Source organism: Megalops cyprinoides, chromosome 21 (assembly GCF_013368585.1).
Source record: "Megalops cyprinoides isolate fMegCyp1 chromosome 21, fMegCyp1.pri, whole genome shotgun sequence".
NCBI lineage: Eukaryota > Metazoa > Chordata > Actinopteri > Elopiformes > Megalopidae > Megalops > Megalops cyprinoides.
Window position 1 is genome coordinate 10078089 of NC_050603.1, and position 14045 is coordinate 10092133.

Sequence of the window (14045 nt, forward strand, 5' to 3'; positions counted from 1 at the left end):
CCGTCCATGGCATGGCATGAACGGAACACCCTTCCCTCCTCTCCATTCTGCACCGCACTGATAAGCCTCTGAATGGAGAACGGAGAAGGGGGCAGCCATCTGTTCCACCTGACATGACCAGCTTTCAAAGTGAATATTGATTTACTGCTCAGCCTCACAGGAGGGGCTGCAACACTGCCCCCGGTGCAGCGGCAACACGGCTGCCGCCGCCAGGCGTTTCGGCATTATCACTCCCTACAGACACCGCTCACAGAGGCACACGGCGCTTCTGTGACGGCTCTGCTGCAGCTTGAGGCGAAGAAGACATCGCCGCTCCGCGATCCGGCATGCCGCGAGTTCTAAGCTTCGGAACCCGCTCTTCATGAATCCGTGTTTTCTCTGAAGTGCACCTCTGACTTACACTGCCAATTCTTGCATCTCTAGGAGCTCATTTGACCACTCAACCCCAAGGAGCTCACGGAATGACTACATTAGAAGGGTTCTGGATCCCTCTGGAGGGTGGAGCAGGAACCTGACCGTTCTCCAGGGCAGGGGTTGTGTCACCACCCCGGCAGTACAAGTCTCAGAATGGTTGACCTCATTGGTCATTGGCCTGTCTCCACCCTGCAGAGTTGCCTTGGTATTGCACTGTGACCCATACACCACCACTCAGCATGCAACCCATACTGGTGTGATTGCATTGTGAAAAAATTCACAAGAAATCCCCGCTCTCTAAACAGCTAAGGAACAAATATACACATATATCTTGCCAACAATATTGCATAAAATATCAACATATTTTCCTCCTCAAACCTATTCTTTTGATGTGTCAATATGCATCTAGTGTCAAACATGCTTTGTATTGCAAGAAATTCATTACAGTAATGGGATAAATATAGACATTGTCTATTAAGTGGGAACAAAGGAAGAAAAAAAAGTATCTTTAAAGACAAGGGATGGCATGCCACTTTCCCAAACTTTGTTTGAGAATTCCACCAGGAGTGCTCACCATTTTACCTCACTCTCTCTCAAATCAACCATCCATGACCAGCACGAAAGCATACACGGAAAGTTCGAGTCAAGAAAAAGGATTTTCTCTTTAACAATGCTGCCACCTCGTGGTAGTTTGATGTTAATACATCACAGTGGTGATTTCAGCCCAGGACCTTTGCTGCTCCGACTTGCTTTTGGAGTCAACTATGAATGGTGTGAATGATATGACAAATCATGGCCTATGTGCAATAGGCCAATAGTGTTTAGCATGACTACAATGTGTGTGTGTGTGTATTGACTGCATTACATATGTATCATGGCATAATCCAACTCTGCCTTCAGCAGATCCATCGCAAAAAAATTTGAAAAAGCAACAGTGGCTACCACTAGTTGAAAAGCACAATGGAAAATCTATACCAATGGCACCAAATTTATACCTTTCAGAAGCCGAGAATCAAATTATTAGACATCTAATTATCATGGTGGGGATTTAATACGAGGCGAGGACACTGCTCCTATTTTGTATACCAACTGTGCAGCTTGACAACGTGTGTGCCCATCACACCCTGTCAGTGGTTAGATTTTATCTGCAAAGTGGACTGCAAGCCTTCCCATCGCACCCAGCCCTAACAGCCCAACCCAAACAGCAAACTAATCTGATACTCGGCCTGATTTTTATAGGCGTTAAAAAAAAAAAAGCTGCACAGTCCCGAAATATGCTCCGCGCTGTTGTTTTTCCAATTGTTGCGTCTGCAGAAATGCCAGCAATGCAGGCTTTGCAATTTTCCTCCAGATTGTGTCAGGGCTTTGCCCAGAGAAGGCAGGTGATGGGTGGTGGTAGAAAAAATAAATAAATTAAGGCTGTCTTTGTGAATATTTAGGGCTCAGTGGTATTTTGGGAATAACATGGTAGGCATTTTTGTGCTGTTGTTTCCCTCACCTTCGGTTGGGCTCTGATGTTATTCTGAAGGTTAGAAAATACCGCCCTTTCAGATACAAGAGCCCTTATTTGGATTGTATACAAATCAGGCAATATGGCAACAATAAGTGGTTTTAATGCTTTTCAAATGGAGGTCAAACTATTATATGTAAAGTGGACCACTTCGTCATCAGATGTCTTTAGCTGACTTATGTCAGTTATGAAGATGATTTTTATATGTATTGTGTCTCTATTAGAATATTTCCAAAAAGCTGCATTTTCACTTTCTTTTCATTGTTAACAATGTTTTTGTAGTAAGTCTAACACATCCCCAGTTGATTATAGGAGGGGATAAAAAAAACTAGCATAGGCCATATATATACATATATAGATATACACGTATTGTACACACACGTACATACAAAGACCTATGATGTCAGTATTTCTGTGCTTGTACTCACTGTTTATCCTCTGGAGAGTCTATTAGGTTTTTTACCAGCATGTTTATTTTAGCTAAAACATCTATTCTGAAAAACATCCTTGATTTCTGGGACGATGGACTGCCCCTCGGGCGTCATCTCGCGCGCATTTTAAAAGGAGCTCGTTTCCCTCTGTTTAAACGGCGATTTCTATACAACAAAAAGGCGTTAAGGACATCTTTCTTTTTAAAAACTCTTTACAATTTTGTTTTTTTTTTTTTTTTTGGAGCTGGTTGGTTTAAACCTTAATTTCATTCACGAGTTTTCATGTACCGTTTTGTATTGTCTGCTCCATTTCGCTTACTCCTCGCTTATTCGCATACGCCGTTTGTGTACGTGGGCGGATAGGTGCACATATCCTTGCATATCACAACAACACCTCTGCGTTTGTATTTGGTCTGTACCGCGTTATCATAATCGTGCCGTGCTGTTATTTCTGCCAGCAGTCGCAGCACTGGTCATTGTTTGAGCCATTCTACTTACGCTTCCATTTTCCGCCCGCGTGACCGTGCGCCTGCCTGCACGGGAAACGCGCGCAGGAGTGAGCGCGCCCATCAAGGGCCAGGAGTGGATCATGCCTGTGAACGGAGGGGTTGTTCGGCATATTTTTCTTCAGTGTTATTTGTTCTTAGTGTCAAACTTTAGATGTTTGTTTAGTTGAATTAATATAATTTTGGTTTATGTTCGGTTATGCAAAACCATTGTGCAAGACCGTTTGTATTTCTTTATTTCTTGTAAATGATACATGTAATATTTTACACTGTGCTCTGTCAGTGGTACCTTCCTTTTCCCTCTAGACCCTGACTGAAGGATATTTAAGTCAATCATCCACAGGGCTTGAGGGACGGAACGAGGAGCATATTCTTCTTGATTTGTTTGAGGTCTTGCTTGTGTAGAGTGCACTAGTACCAATTTGACACAGTGCCATAGTGTCAATGTGTTAAATGTTTCCTTTGTGTTGTTCGGACTCACATCTTGTCTCCTGCACCTACCTACCACCTCCCTTGACCTCACAAGACAGGTTTTCCAGCCTTTTTGCCAGCCTTTTGGAGTTGTTCCTTTGTTATATGCCTGTATTACAGTGATCTGACAGTCACAAGTTTTTTCAGGCATATTCTCACTGGTCAGATGAATTGTTTGTTTTGAAAGAATATTATTTTTTTTTACATTCCTCTGTTGTTATACTATTTTAAAATAATTTAAAATTTAGTATTTGTTTTTGTCTTCCTCACTCTTTTGTCAAGAATTATATACAATATACATACAATACACAGCTACGGAGTATTTAACTTTTGACTTGATACAATTTTTTATAATATATTTCAAAAGAGGATGGATATCCTATTCTTAACTGGACTTCTCATTAAATTGCTTCTATTTTGCAGGTAGTTATGAAATTTGGATTGAGGTAAGACAAGTTGCCTTGACACATTTTCAAACCAGTCTGTTCCCTTCTCATTAAAACAGTGATTGTATCTGAATAATCCTTCCCGCACAGCTCATAAAGATTTCATATATTTTGTTTCTCTTTTCAGAACAGCAATTAATGCTTCAGGATCAATCAGCTTTTATCTCAGAAATCCTTCTACAGATTTCCATTCTGTTATTAATGGTACAATTAATGTTTTTACAAAGCATACCTTCATTTTCTGTGAAGGGTAAATTATTTAATAACTTTTCAGTCTGAGTTAGTATTTAACATTTTCATCCATCCACAGTATATGAGGATAGGCCTGTCTAAGACTGCATAGTAATATTTAATGAGGTTTGGGAGGCCCACTCGCTTTGGGCCTTATTAGTGCTTGATGTTTCACCCTAGACTTTTTCTCAGCACAGACACATTTAGCCAACATTTCATGCCACTCTTTAAATGTTTTCACTGTAGTGGGAATGTGGACTGGTAGGGTTTGAAAGAGGAAGAGAAATAGAGGGAGAATATTCATTTTTATTCTTTGGAGAGAGACTGCACAGTATTAAGCTCTTGTTTCAACTCAATTTCTAGTGTTCTGCGATCATATTTATGTATACCTATATGTTGTAAGCACGTTGGCAACACTAGTTATACTCAAATAAATATAGTGTCACATGCCCCACTTATGTGCTGGCTCAGTAGCGATCAAATGGGAAATCAGAAGAGACGTTTACCGAACTCAGCAGACTGACTTTTTTTTTTTGGAAATAAGTGAGGAAATAAAATCTTTGGTAATTCATTCCTGTGTTTTCTGCAAGAAATACATTAAAATGAAAATAACACAAAGCTCCACAGTGAGTCAAATATGAGTGGCATCTTAACCGTTATTTGCTCACTCCACTCACGGTTGCCATGATATCCTTGGTAACGGGAAATATGACATCAGAAAATGACCTCATACTTACCTTAACTAATGAATATTTATGGCCACCAGGGATTCTGAAATCATAGTCCTGAAGATAAATGTTTTAAGCCAGAAGCATTTTAAAAGGTTTTTGACCTATGAGGAGTTTATATCCAAAAAATGCAGAAATGCATACCGGTGTAACCAACTTTTTTCTTCACTGGTTAATATTATTATTATTAATATTATAATTATTATCAACTGACAGTCATATGGAGATGCATATGAAAATACAAACAATATATGAAGAAGTACTGTATTCATAGGTAGTTTGGGCTCTGGTTGAGGCTGTCGTATTTCTGGCCCGATCAAATCACCTACCTAAGTTTGTGTTTATTATTCAAATAAAGCTTTTTGAAGAGAGCCAAAGTGATGTGGACTTGCTGAAATATTTTGTAAAGTGGAAGGTTATAAATGATCTAAGATTGAAACAAGCCCATTTTAAATGTAACCATTTTTAACATTTTAACATTGTGACATTTATATCTTTAGCTAAGCAGTTGCGTGCTGTGGTGCATTCATAATGTGAGCACTTTTCCTGTAATTTCACTTCGGTAATGGTGTATTCTGCCTACATTTGTTAATCTTATGTATAATTTTGTGTGCTTATATAATGTAATGCTGGCAAACAGTTTTTACTATATCTGAATGTGTGACAACAAACAGGCAAATGGCAGCTTTGGGCATGACAGAAGCATCTGTTGAAATCAGCACGGTCTCACACTTTTCTGTGGGTGCAATCTAAAGGGTGCAACAGCCAGCCTCGGTTTTTGAACCTACAATCTACATATTATAAGCCCAGTTCCTTAAATATACCACACTTCCCCCATCCTTAATGAACTGGTCTGACAAGTAACATTTAAAGTACAGATAAAGAAGAACACACCATTTTTGGACTCTCATCCACAAAGTGCATCTTTGTTTTCTCTTGGCACCACAAGAAGGTAATAGAATTCACCTGCTTATGTGATGTCATAAACTACTTTTTACTAACTCTGCACTTTGAGGACATTCACAAGCCTTCTTCTGTGTTTCACAGTATGACCATAATGGTATTTAACAGTCACCGATGATGAGACTTAGTATGAAATATTCAGGTGCAAAATGAAATAGAAGGCCCAAAATGAGAGAGACAGGGGGAGAGAGAGAGGCAGCCAGAACACAGCCAGAGACACAGCAACAAAGACAGACAAAGACAGATGAGTTCACAAGATGCTCTGGCATGGCTGTCACTTTCTGTTCTACTCCTGTTTAACGGTACCAATCTCACTGCAAGAGGTCAGCCTGCGAGAACACTGCCAAACAAATTATCTTTAATTCATAAAATAAGAGCTAACATTGAGGGAAGTCAGCTAACGAAGCAGCACAAAGAGAAAAGAGATTCTGAAAAACCAGCAGGCATACCTAGGATCTCTCTCATCCCAGTCTTTTTCAACAGATTAAAAACACACCATATTTCACAAAACAAATGAGGTTTTATTAGCATTTTTTAGTACACAGTTCAAGCCAACTAAGTTATCCACCATGTTGTAATCAAGTATATTGCTGTCGCTTTCAGTGTGTTGTCCCTGTCATTCCATCCACAGGTTGGCTGTCCTGGTGAGTCCTTGGGTACATCATGTGCTTTAAATATGAACCCCCCCCAACTTCGGCGTGCAGACCCACAAAGCACACACAAAAAGGAATGTTCACAGCGAAACCAGCAAGATAGAATTTACAACATTTATCACGATATAGCTGCAACATACCCGCGATTAACGGCTAAAAAAAATGGGTCGAAATACACAACCATGTGCTACTTTATGCAGCTCTAATACCTTAATTTCCAACTTGCACTGTATAATATCTAGAGTTAAGGATCAATGCATAGGGACATGCTGTCTCACAGGGAAAAAAAAAACACTGCTTATTTCAAAAATGATCAAAAGCTGCAAATAGGAAAACTGATGCAACGCGACAAGGAAAAAGCCACATGAAAACCTATCGTGGGTACACTTGGAGCTGGGGTAAACAAGAGGAACTTACTTTATCTTCTCTTCTGTCCAAGGTCAGCAGTGAACAAAACCAAACACTGAAATACTGGCCATGACACGGAGAGAAAAACCCTCTTTGGAAATGGATTTTTTTTTTAAAAAACAAAACAAAAAAAACTCTTCCACCCCGGTTCAGTTTTCTTCTCCGTCCTTATTTTCTTTATTCTTTCGCACCTCTTCGAGTTTCTTGTCCTGAAAAGTACCAACACCAGTGTCAGGGTTTAACGTACTTCTGAAGCGCACTCTCAAAACTACACACCCCTGAGAGCTGGAAGTTGTCAGCGCACGGATAAACGACAAATGGGATGAAAGGAAGAAAATGAAAGCACCCCCCCCCCCCCCCCCCCCCCACCTTCTCCTTGAATTTCTCGTTCATAGCTGCCATGCGCGCGGTGCGATTCTCTTTGTTGGCCTCCATCTTCTGGTTGAGCTTCTCCTCTGCCATCTTGCTGAAGTTGCTGCTTTCCTCCATGGCCTTCTGCTGGACCTCCTTCTCGTGCTCTCGCTTCTCAGCCAAGTGCTTCAGGACCTCGGCCTCATGAGACTGCAAGGAGACGACAAAAAAATTTACAGGGCCCTCACAAAGTGTGTGTGGTTACATTTCTAAGTGTGCAACTGTAACTGGTCTGTTGGATATAGTAGTCCTGATACATACAGTTGCAAGCAGTGATTACAGAGACCAAGCATGAACATACATTGCTAAAACATTACAGAATAATAAATCCAGCAATAAAAAATATTCTGCTTCACAAGCATTTAGTGAACTGATCCTGGATCAGTTATGTGGTACCTTGCGCCTCTCCTCCGCAGCCTCCAGTTTCCTCTGGATCTCCTCCAGGGAGACGTCCTTCTTCTTCGGGGGGGAGAGGGGGAACTCACCCTTGGCATCCTGGGTGGAAGGGTTCAGGATCACCTCAAAGGCCTGACCAGAGGCCCGTTTGTCCAGCTCCTTGACCTGGATATCTGTGGGACAAAAGACACCTGGCCATTAGCATCTAATCAAAAAGTGGGCAGCCATACATAAAAAACCATGTTGGTGTATAAGCACAGTACTGTGTTAGTTTTAATATTGCTCAGACTAAATACTGAGCAAAACACAGTGTGGCTATCGGCATAAACTGTCTTCCTTTGGCAGTGCCGTTCACTTATGTTAGAGCAGCACAGCAATGCTTACTTAAACTGTTTACTGATTCCAGTGAGTATCTGATTACTTTTTGAACAGCTACTCTTCACTCCTGGACTGCGTGTTTGCACTGCCCCAATGAGACCTGTTTTTTTCTGCTTCCTGTTTCTCCAGAAGTTAACATCTCTCATCTCACTGGTACTGCAGAACCAACACTGACATTTAAACAGTCCTCACCTCAAAGGGGGCCGGCAAAGAACATATATGTCCCGTAATTCCATGCTATGATACTGTGTGTGCTACAATTATCAGACCAGTTTGGTGTCTTGATACCCCCTGGTACTACAGCAAAACAATACCTTCTGAGCACAAGTAACACAATCAATAAATCACAATGAAATGTTTTCTCTGTGCAAACTATGCCTATAACTACTTCTATGTAACCGTAAAATCAACTGACATACAAGTAAACTTATTTGACCCCACTGTTGGCTCAAATGCCATCTCTATTATAATAGTAAAATCTATGTTTCTCCAAAAAAATAAAGAAATAATGATAGCTTCTTTTAACTGTACAGTAAGCTTGGTCAAAAAATGCTGGCAAAAAATAGAGCTGATAATTTGTGTCATTGTGAAATCAGGAAAATTTCAGTGAAGGCACCATGCACTGTCCGATCAGCTGTATATTATTATTTATCTGATACGTTACTGTTATATGTGTTAATATCATGCATATCTTATTAAATATATTTTTATTAATTCCTTCCATTGCCAACAGAGTACCTTAGGTACATGTATGTTTAATCATAGTTCAATCAAGTCTAATATTTTATGACTGTAAGTAACTTGCTGTTGTTGAGATTCCCTGGAGAGTTCAGGGTGCCAGCTAGTTAAACGCATTGCCAAGCTTGTCCTGCCACTTCCTTCTGCAGATTTTTAAAGTAACATCTGCATACTGTCTTTACTTCACTGATAGGTTAGACAGGCTCATTCCCTACAGAAATCAAAACTGTTACACATTAAGCAAGAGGTTATTTTGACGTGAGTCAGAACCAGAGTCATCATATGGTCATGCCACCAGGGTAACCCTACTGTGTAATGGGGCAAAAAAATTCACTGAAATTTGCTTACCATTCGGGGTGGCCATTTTTGACTTAAGACTGAAGGTCAAAGTACCTAAAAAAAGAAAGTTGAGACAACTATAAACTCCGAAAGACATCAGAAAAAGCCAATAACACTGACTCTCCTACAGCGCAATCTATTCTCAAGGCTGGGCAGCAATTCGAAAGCATTGGTTTTATTTGCGTTTCAGCAGGTGCACCCCGTTAAAAGTAGCATCAGTGCCCTCTTGTGGAATATTTTTGAATTTTTCAGGACACAGCCTCCTCATCCATCTATCTGGCTAACACTCGAGATAATCTAGCTGGCTGGCTAGCAACAAACTCGTCTGACAAAACAGCGCCACATATTTCAGCATGCTACGGCGACACCTTTTGGCAAATTAAACTACGCGCAGCGTGACACAGCCCTAGCCCGTGCATCTCTTATTAATAAGTATTTGCCAAATACCAAATCCTGAGTTCGCCTATTACACAAACCGTGTGTTGCACTATAGTGCCTAGCAACGCACAAATATGAACAGCAACACAACTACAAGGTTATTGTTTATAAATGTGTGACCAACGTGGAAAACAAAACCAACCAAATCTAATATAAACTCAGTCTGTACTGAGCTTTAGTGGCTCAAAACTACACACCTGCAAATACACGGACAAAATAAGGGTAAGAAGATAAGAAACCGTGCAGATCAATTACTACAGTTGTAAAAAGTCGGGCAAAGGCGCGCGCAGGCGTGCAGAGAAGAAGCGCCCAGAAAGCAACGGGGGTACCGTCTAAAAGATGCAACGGACAGGCTGGCTCGCCAGCTGATCTAGCTAACCTTGTTTGTTTCGTCACTAGCCATCTCCATTCTGCCCAAGTATCACGGGCAGAAAACCCAGCCAGCTGGCTAGCCAGTTTCAAAGCAGGAAAATGAATCAAAGCTTTCGGATCCGATGAACCAAAAATCCACAAGGCATTCGCTTATCCCTCTGCTCCGATTGGGGAGACTGTCATGGACGAGGTAACGGTACCGAGCTGTTGATCTGACAGCTATCTAACACTACAAAGCCAAGATGCGAGGAACTGACTCGCAAGCTATGAAGGCGCTCCCCGTATCACCGCATCTTAAGGTTGGAACCAAGCGTGCCTACTGAGCAAAGGATAACTGCACGAGAATTAGATTACCTAAAACAATACATGCGTGTCTCTCTTAGAAATAAATGATCTACCTATCGTCGAATAACCTCATACAAAATAGCAGGGCGGATTTGTACACCAGAAGAGTCTTTGTGTAATGAGCAGGCTAATAAGAACGCAGACGCAGACAAAGAACTGTCTGGGCGCGACCCCAGCTCCACCTGCAATCGAAGCAGCTAGCCAGCGAATATCCGTCTCGATAACGCGAACTGGCTATCATCAAATTACATGAAAGCCATTTAACCGCTTAAATGGTTTCATACTCTCTGATGAAATTTCGGGGCACCTGGCGTTGAGATGGTTTCAAGGCAACGAAATATTCGTAGCCTCCATTACGTTCATAGACAGTACTACACCTAACTAGCTACCGTGGCTACTTGCATTGTTTAACGCTAGCCAGCCATCAAAAAATCATGTCATCGAAAGATCTATGAATGAATTTCTGAGAATTTCACAAATTTGTATTATTAGCTGTCAGCCTAGCCAGTAAACTAACATATAACGGTTTCAAATTCCGTGATCACACCCAAACATGGACTACAGACATTCATGTGTTCGTATGACCAACCCAGAGAGATTTGCAAACACATGATACACTCGCGGATAAAGACAATCCCTGTAAAATCCTCTAATTTTTGTCCCAATCAGTCTGCCAGCAGAGCTGATCACCCGCCTTTTTTACAACTGAACAAAATCTTTAAGGCTACCTAGTAGCCAATGCATGTGTGGATATGGTGCTCTGAGGCGTTCAATAAAATAATAATTAAAAAAACTATTATTAAATTCCTATCAAGGTAACGTTACCAATCTAGCTCTGGTTTCCGTGCCAGTTAGCTAAATTACACCAAGATCAGCATTTGTTTAATTGATTTAAATAAACTGAATAACAGGTTTACAATCTTTAGCCACAGGTTCCCAATTAATTTTTGAAGACGACGGGGAATCAGCGCGCCGGCCACCCTACTAGCTAAATTACTAAGGTAATAGTATTATAAACAGTGCTTTAGCGAATGTTACTGGGTAATACTTTCCATCCTTAAAGTCAGCACTAAGCCTTCTTACGTCGGGATAGCTAGCGTTACTTGACAACAAAAAAGTCACACCCACCTCGATAAGCGATGCTCCGCTCCTCCTTGGCAAACCTGCTTACAGCGCCGAATTCTGCCTCCCTCCGTCTGCAGTTCGCGCAAAAAAGGACCAAAAAACAACATCGTCACGGCTCGTTCTGGATCCCCATTGGCTACTATGGCTACATAGCAGCCCCTCTCTGTTTCCTTGACATGCTGGGATTTGTAGTTTTTACGTTTAAGCCGTCAAAACAAAACCACGAGGAATAAGCGTTAGCTATGTCAAAATGGCGATTTTTACTTTTTATATGTCGCTATCAGTTCTAGTTAGATACATGTATCTTTACTTAAATATATATGTCGTTCGATGAATGACCGTGGGATTAGACAAAACTGCCAACAGCACGATGTAATTAACTATTATCTCGTCTGAAATAAGGCACCACACAACTCAATGACAGGTGCCAGTCCTGTATGGTTGTATTAGCACAGAAATTTGTAGTATTTGTTGGTTTATTTATCGGTGAAGAAGTGCCGGTGACGGTAGGTGTTCTCGTGTCACAGGTTTAAAGGTCTGGGTAGAGTAATACATTTAACAGTGCTTGTTGAATGAAGCAGATATACGAATTATACCGACGTTGGGTCGTTTCTGAAAATGTTCATCCGTTTTCAGTGTGTCAGTCGCAGTTTAATAGCCTACAGATAACCTCACATGATTTGTTTGGGTGAATCACTTCTCATATTTGCTTGCCTTTCCTACATCGTCCCATTGTGTCCTTCAAGCCAGGTGGTCGCTTCCAGATGGTCAACTGGTCTTCTCCCTTCCCCCCTTGTACACTACATTTATGCTCGTCATGCCACTGTTACAAATCTTTTCCCAAACAATGACTGTCCTAGTGTGGTTAGGGCTGGAAATGTCCCACTGTGTGGAGGACACAGCTGCAGCAGAGATATGAGCAAATCTGTAATATTTTAAACAAAGACAGAAATTAAATGGTTAACTCATTCTATTTTGTATAACTCAGAATTAAAACACTCAAACTAGGTCTAAGTGAAGCCTCTGATTGCTCACTGCACAGCTACACTTTGAGGTTGTGCTGAATTAAGGAGCTAAATAAAGTCATTAAGTGAAGAACAGGGAGTATTTATTTATTTATTTAATATTTGGCAGAAGCTTGTGCCCAGTGTTACGTACAAGCCCATTTTAAAAATATTACATGTAATAAATAATGCTAAATATAAAAATGAATAATACAAATAATCAAAAACAAATCTGCAACGTGGCTGTTCAGTATCTGTTTAACATCACAGCAGCAATGTTTCTTCTTTACATCTTTAATGATGTTGTGAGAATGACTGTAATTACTGTCTGTGGTGTGCACGGTAATTGCAAGTAAGCATGTGTGAGCAATACATTTCTCACATCCAAGCAAGGCTGTTGATATAATGTGACTTCACTGCTAGCCTCCTGTGAGAGGAAGGAGGATATTCTAAAACTGCTGCTGTAGATCGCACAAAACCCTGCACAGGGTTTTTAGTTGTTTCATTTTTATGGGCTTTGATTAGATTATTTAAAACGTTACATATGCAAATAAGAATGGAATCAAGTCACTGAGTTAAGTCAATTCTGCTGTGCTAAAATCCTCATTTTTTTGTGTTTGGTATCTGTATATTTCCTTTTATATTCCATTACTGGTAAAATAGGATGAATAATATAAACGTATATATGCGTATGATGCAACGTACACAACCTGGTGTGTAGCTGGAGGGTTTTATTATGACTTTTTTTTTTGGTCAGAGGGCAAACCCCACGGCATTGCTATAAATATATATTACAATTACTATTCAGTGTCAACAATAGCATGCAGTGGCAGAAGGCAGTGAGACTGTACCCACTACTCCATCTGCTTTATCACACTCTCCAGGGATGCTAACATACACTCTATGGTACTGCAGCAAAAAAAAAAAAAACCAGCAGCCACATCAGTCTATATCTTCCTCCAGTGTCAGCTTCTAAAGGCACCAGTGTACAAGAATTCCCTTTCAAATGGCACCGAACTCCAGCTTTGCACACAGGGGTGGCCTACTTTTGTTGGCGGGCGCTCTGAGACTCTGCACTAAAGAGGCCCCTTCAGGCCTCAATTACAGCAGTCTCTCAGTCTCTAGCCATGGTTGAGCAATGATTAGTATTATTAAAAGTATTATTTTATCTCTGTCAGGCACTTTGACATCCATTTCCTGGGAGGAGCAGCCCAAATTTGCACTTTGGCCAACTGCAACTGGACAGTGAGGGTCACATGTCATGCTAAGGATTTGTGAGGCCTTTTTTTTTAATCAAACCCAATCAAAGTGTACCTGTAACACCATACACAACTTTTTTTTTACAGTACAGTTCCTCAACCACTACCGTAATTATGTTGCCATTTAAATGAGTGATGTTATTGGTAGTATTCATTTTACAGTAGCTTTGACACCTATAGATATAGATATGTGGCTCTTGTCTGCTGAAATCATTAACCTGAATTTTAAAACCCAACACAGGAGGTCTGTGGTTTGAAGAGCATTGAAATGCATTTCAGAAATGGCCAGTGATTTAATGTGTGGCAAATCCTGTCAGCTGCATTTTACATATAAGGCACACAGTATTAATTCTAAAAATATTAATTAGTGCCATTCTAACAAGATGAGGAGAATAGCGAATGACAAATGGTGCGTTAGGGTGAGACGAATCCAGCAGGTGGTGCCATAGTACCTGCCCAGGCACCACAGCCTCGCAGAA

The 14045-nt window shown here is 40.7% G+C and overlaps 1 protein-coding gene across 1 annotated transcript; it reads right to left on the reverse strand.

Annotated features, from left to right (window-relative positions):
* Positions 1 to 6200: 6200 nt before the first annotated feature.
* Positions 6201 to 11374, reverse strand: LOC118796581 (stathmin-like). The gene is made up of 5 exons (XM_036555552.1): positions 11307 to 11374; positions 9033 to 9077; positions 7569 to 7741; positions 7131 to 7322; positions 6201 to 6970 (listed from the first exon to the last, which is right to left on the reverse strand). The coding sequence occupies exons 2-5, from the start codon at positions 9046 to 9048 to the stop codon at positions 6911 to 6913; spliced, it is 441 nt and encodes a 146-aa protein (XP_036411445.1). The 5' UTR covers positions 9049 to 9077; positions 11307 to 11374; the 3' UTR covers positions 6201 to 6910.
* Between the last annotated feature and the right edge of the window lie 2671 nt (positions 11375 to 14045).

Bases quoted from the DNA above. Each gene is read 5' to 3' on its own strand.
- LOC118796581 (XM_036555552.1), bottom strand. The intron at 7,323-7,568 runs GTACCACATAAC...GTCTCCTTGCAG, and splicing joins CTGCGGAGGAGAGGCGCAAG to TCTCATGAGGCCGAGGTCCT. The intron at 6,971-7,130 runs GTGGGGGGGGGG...GGTACTTTTCAG, and splicing joins ACGAGAAATTCAAGGAGAAG to GACAAGAAACTCGAAGAGGT.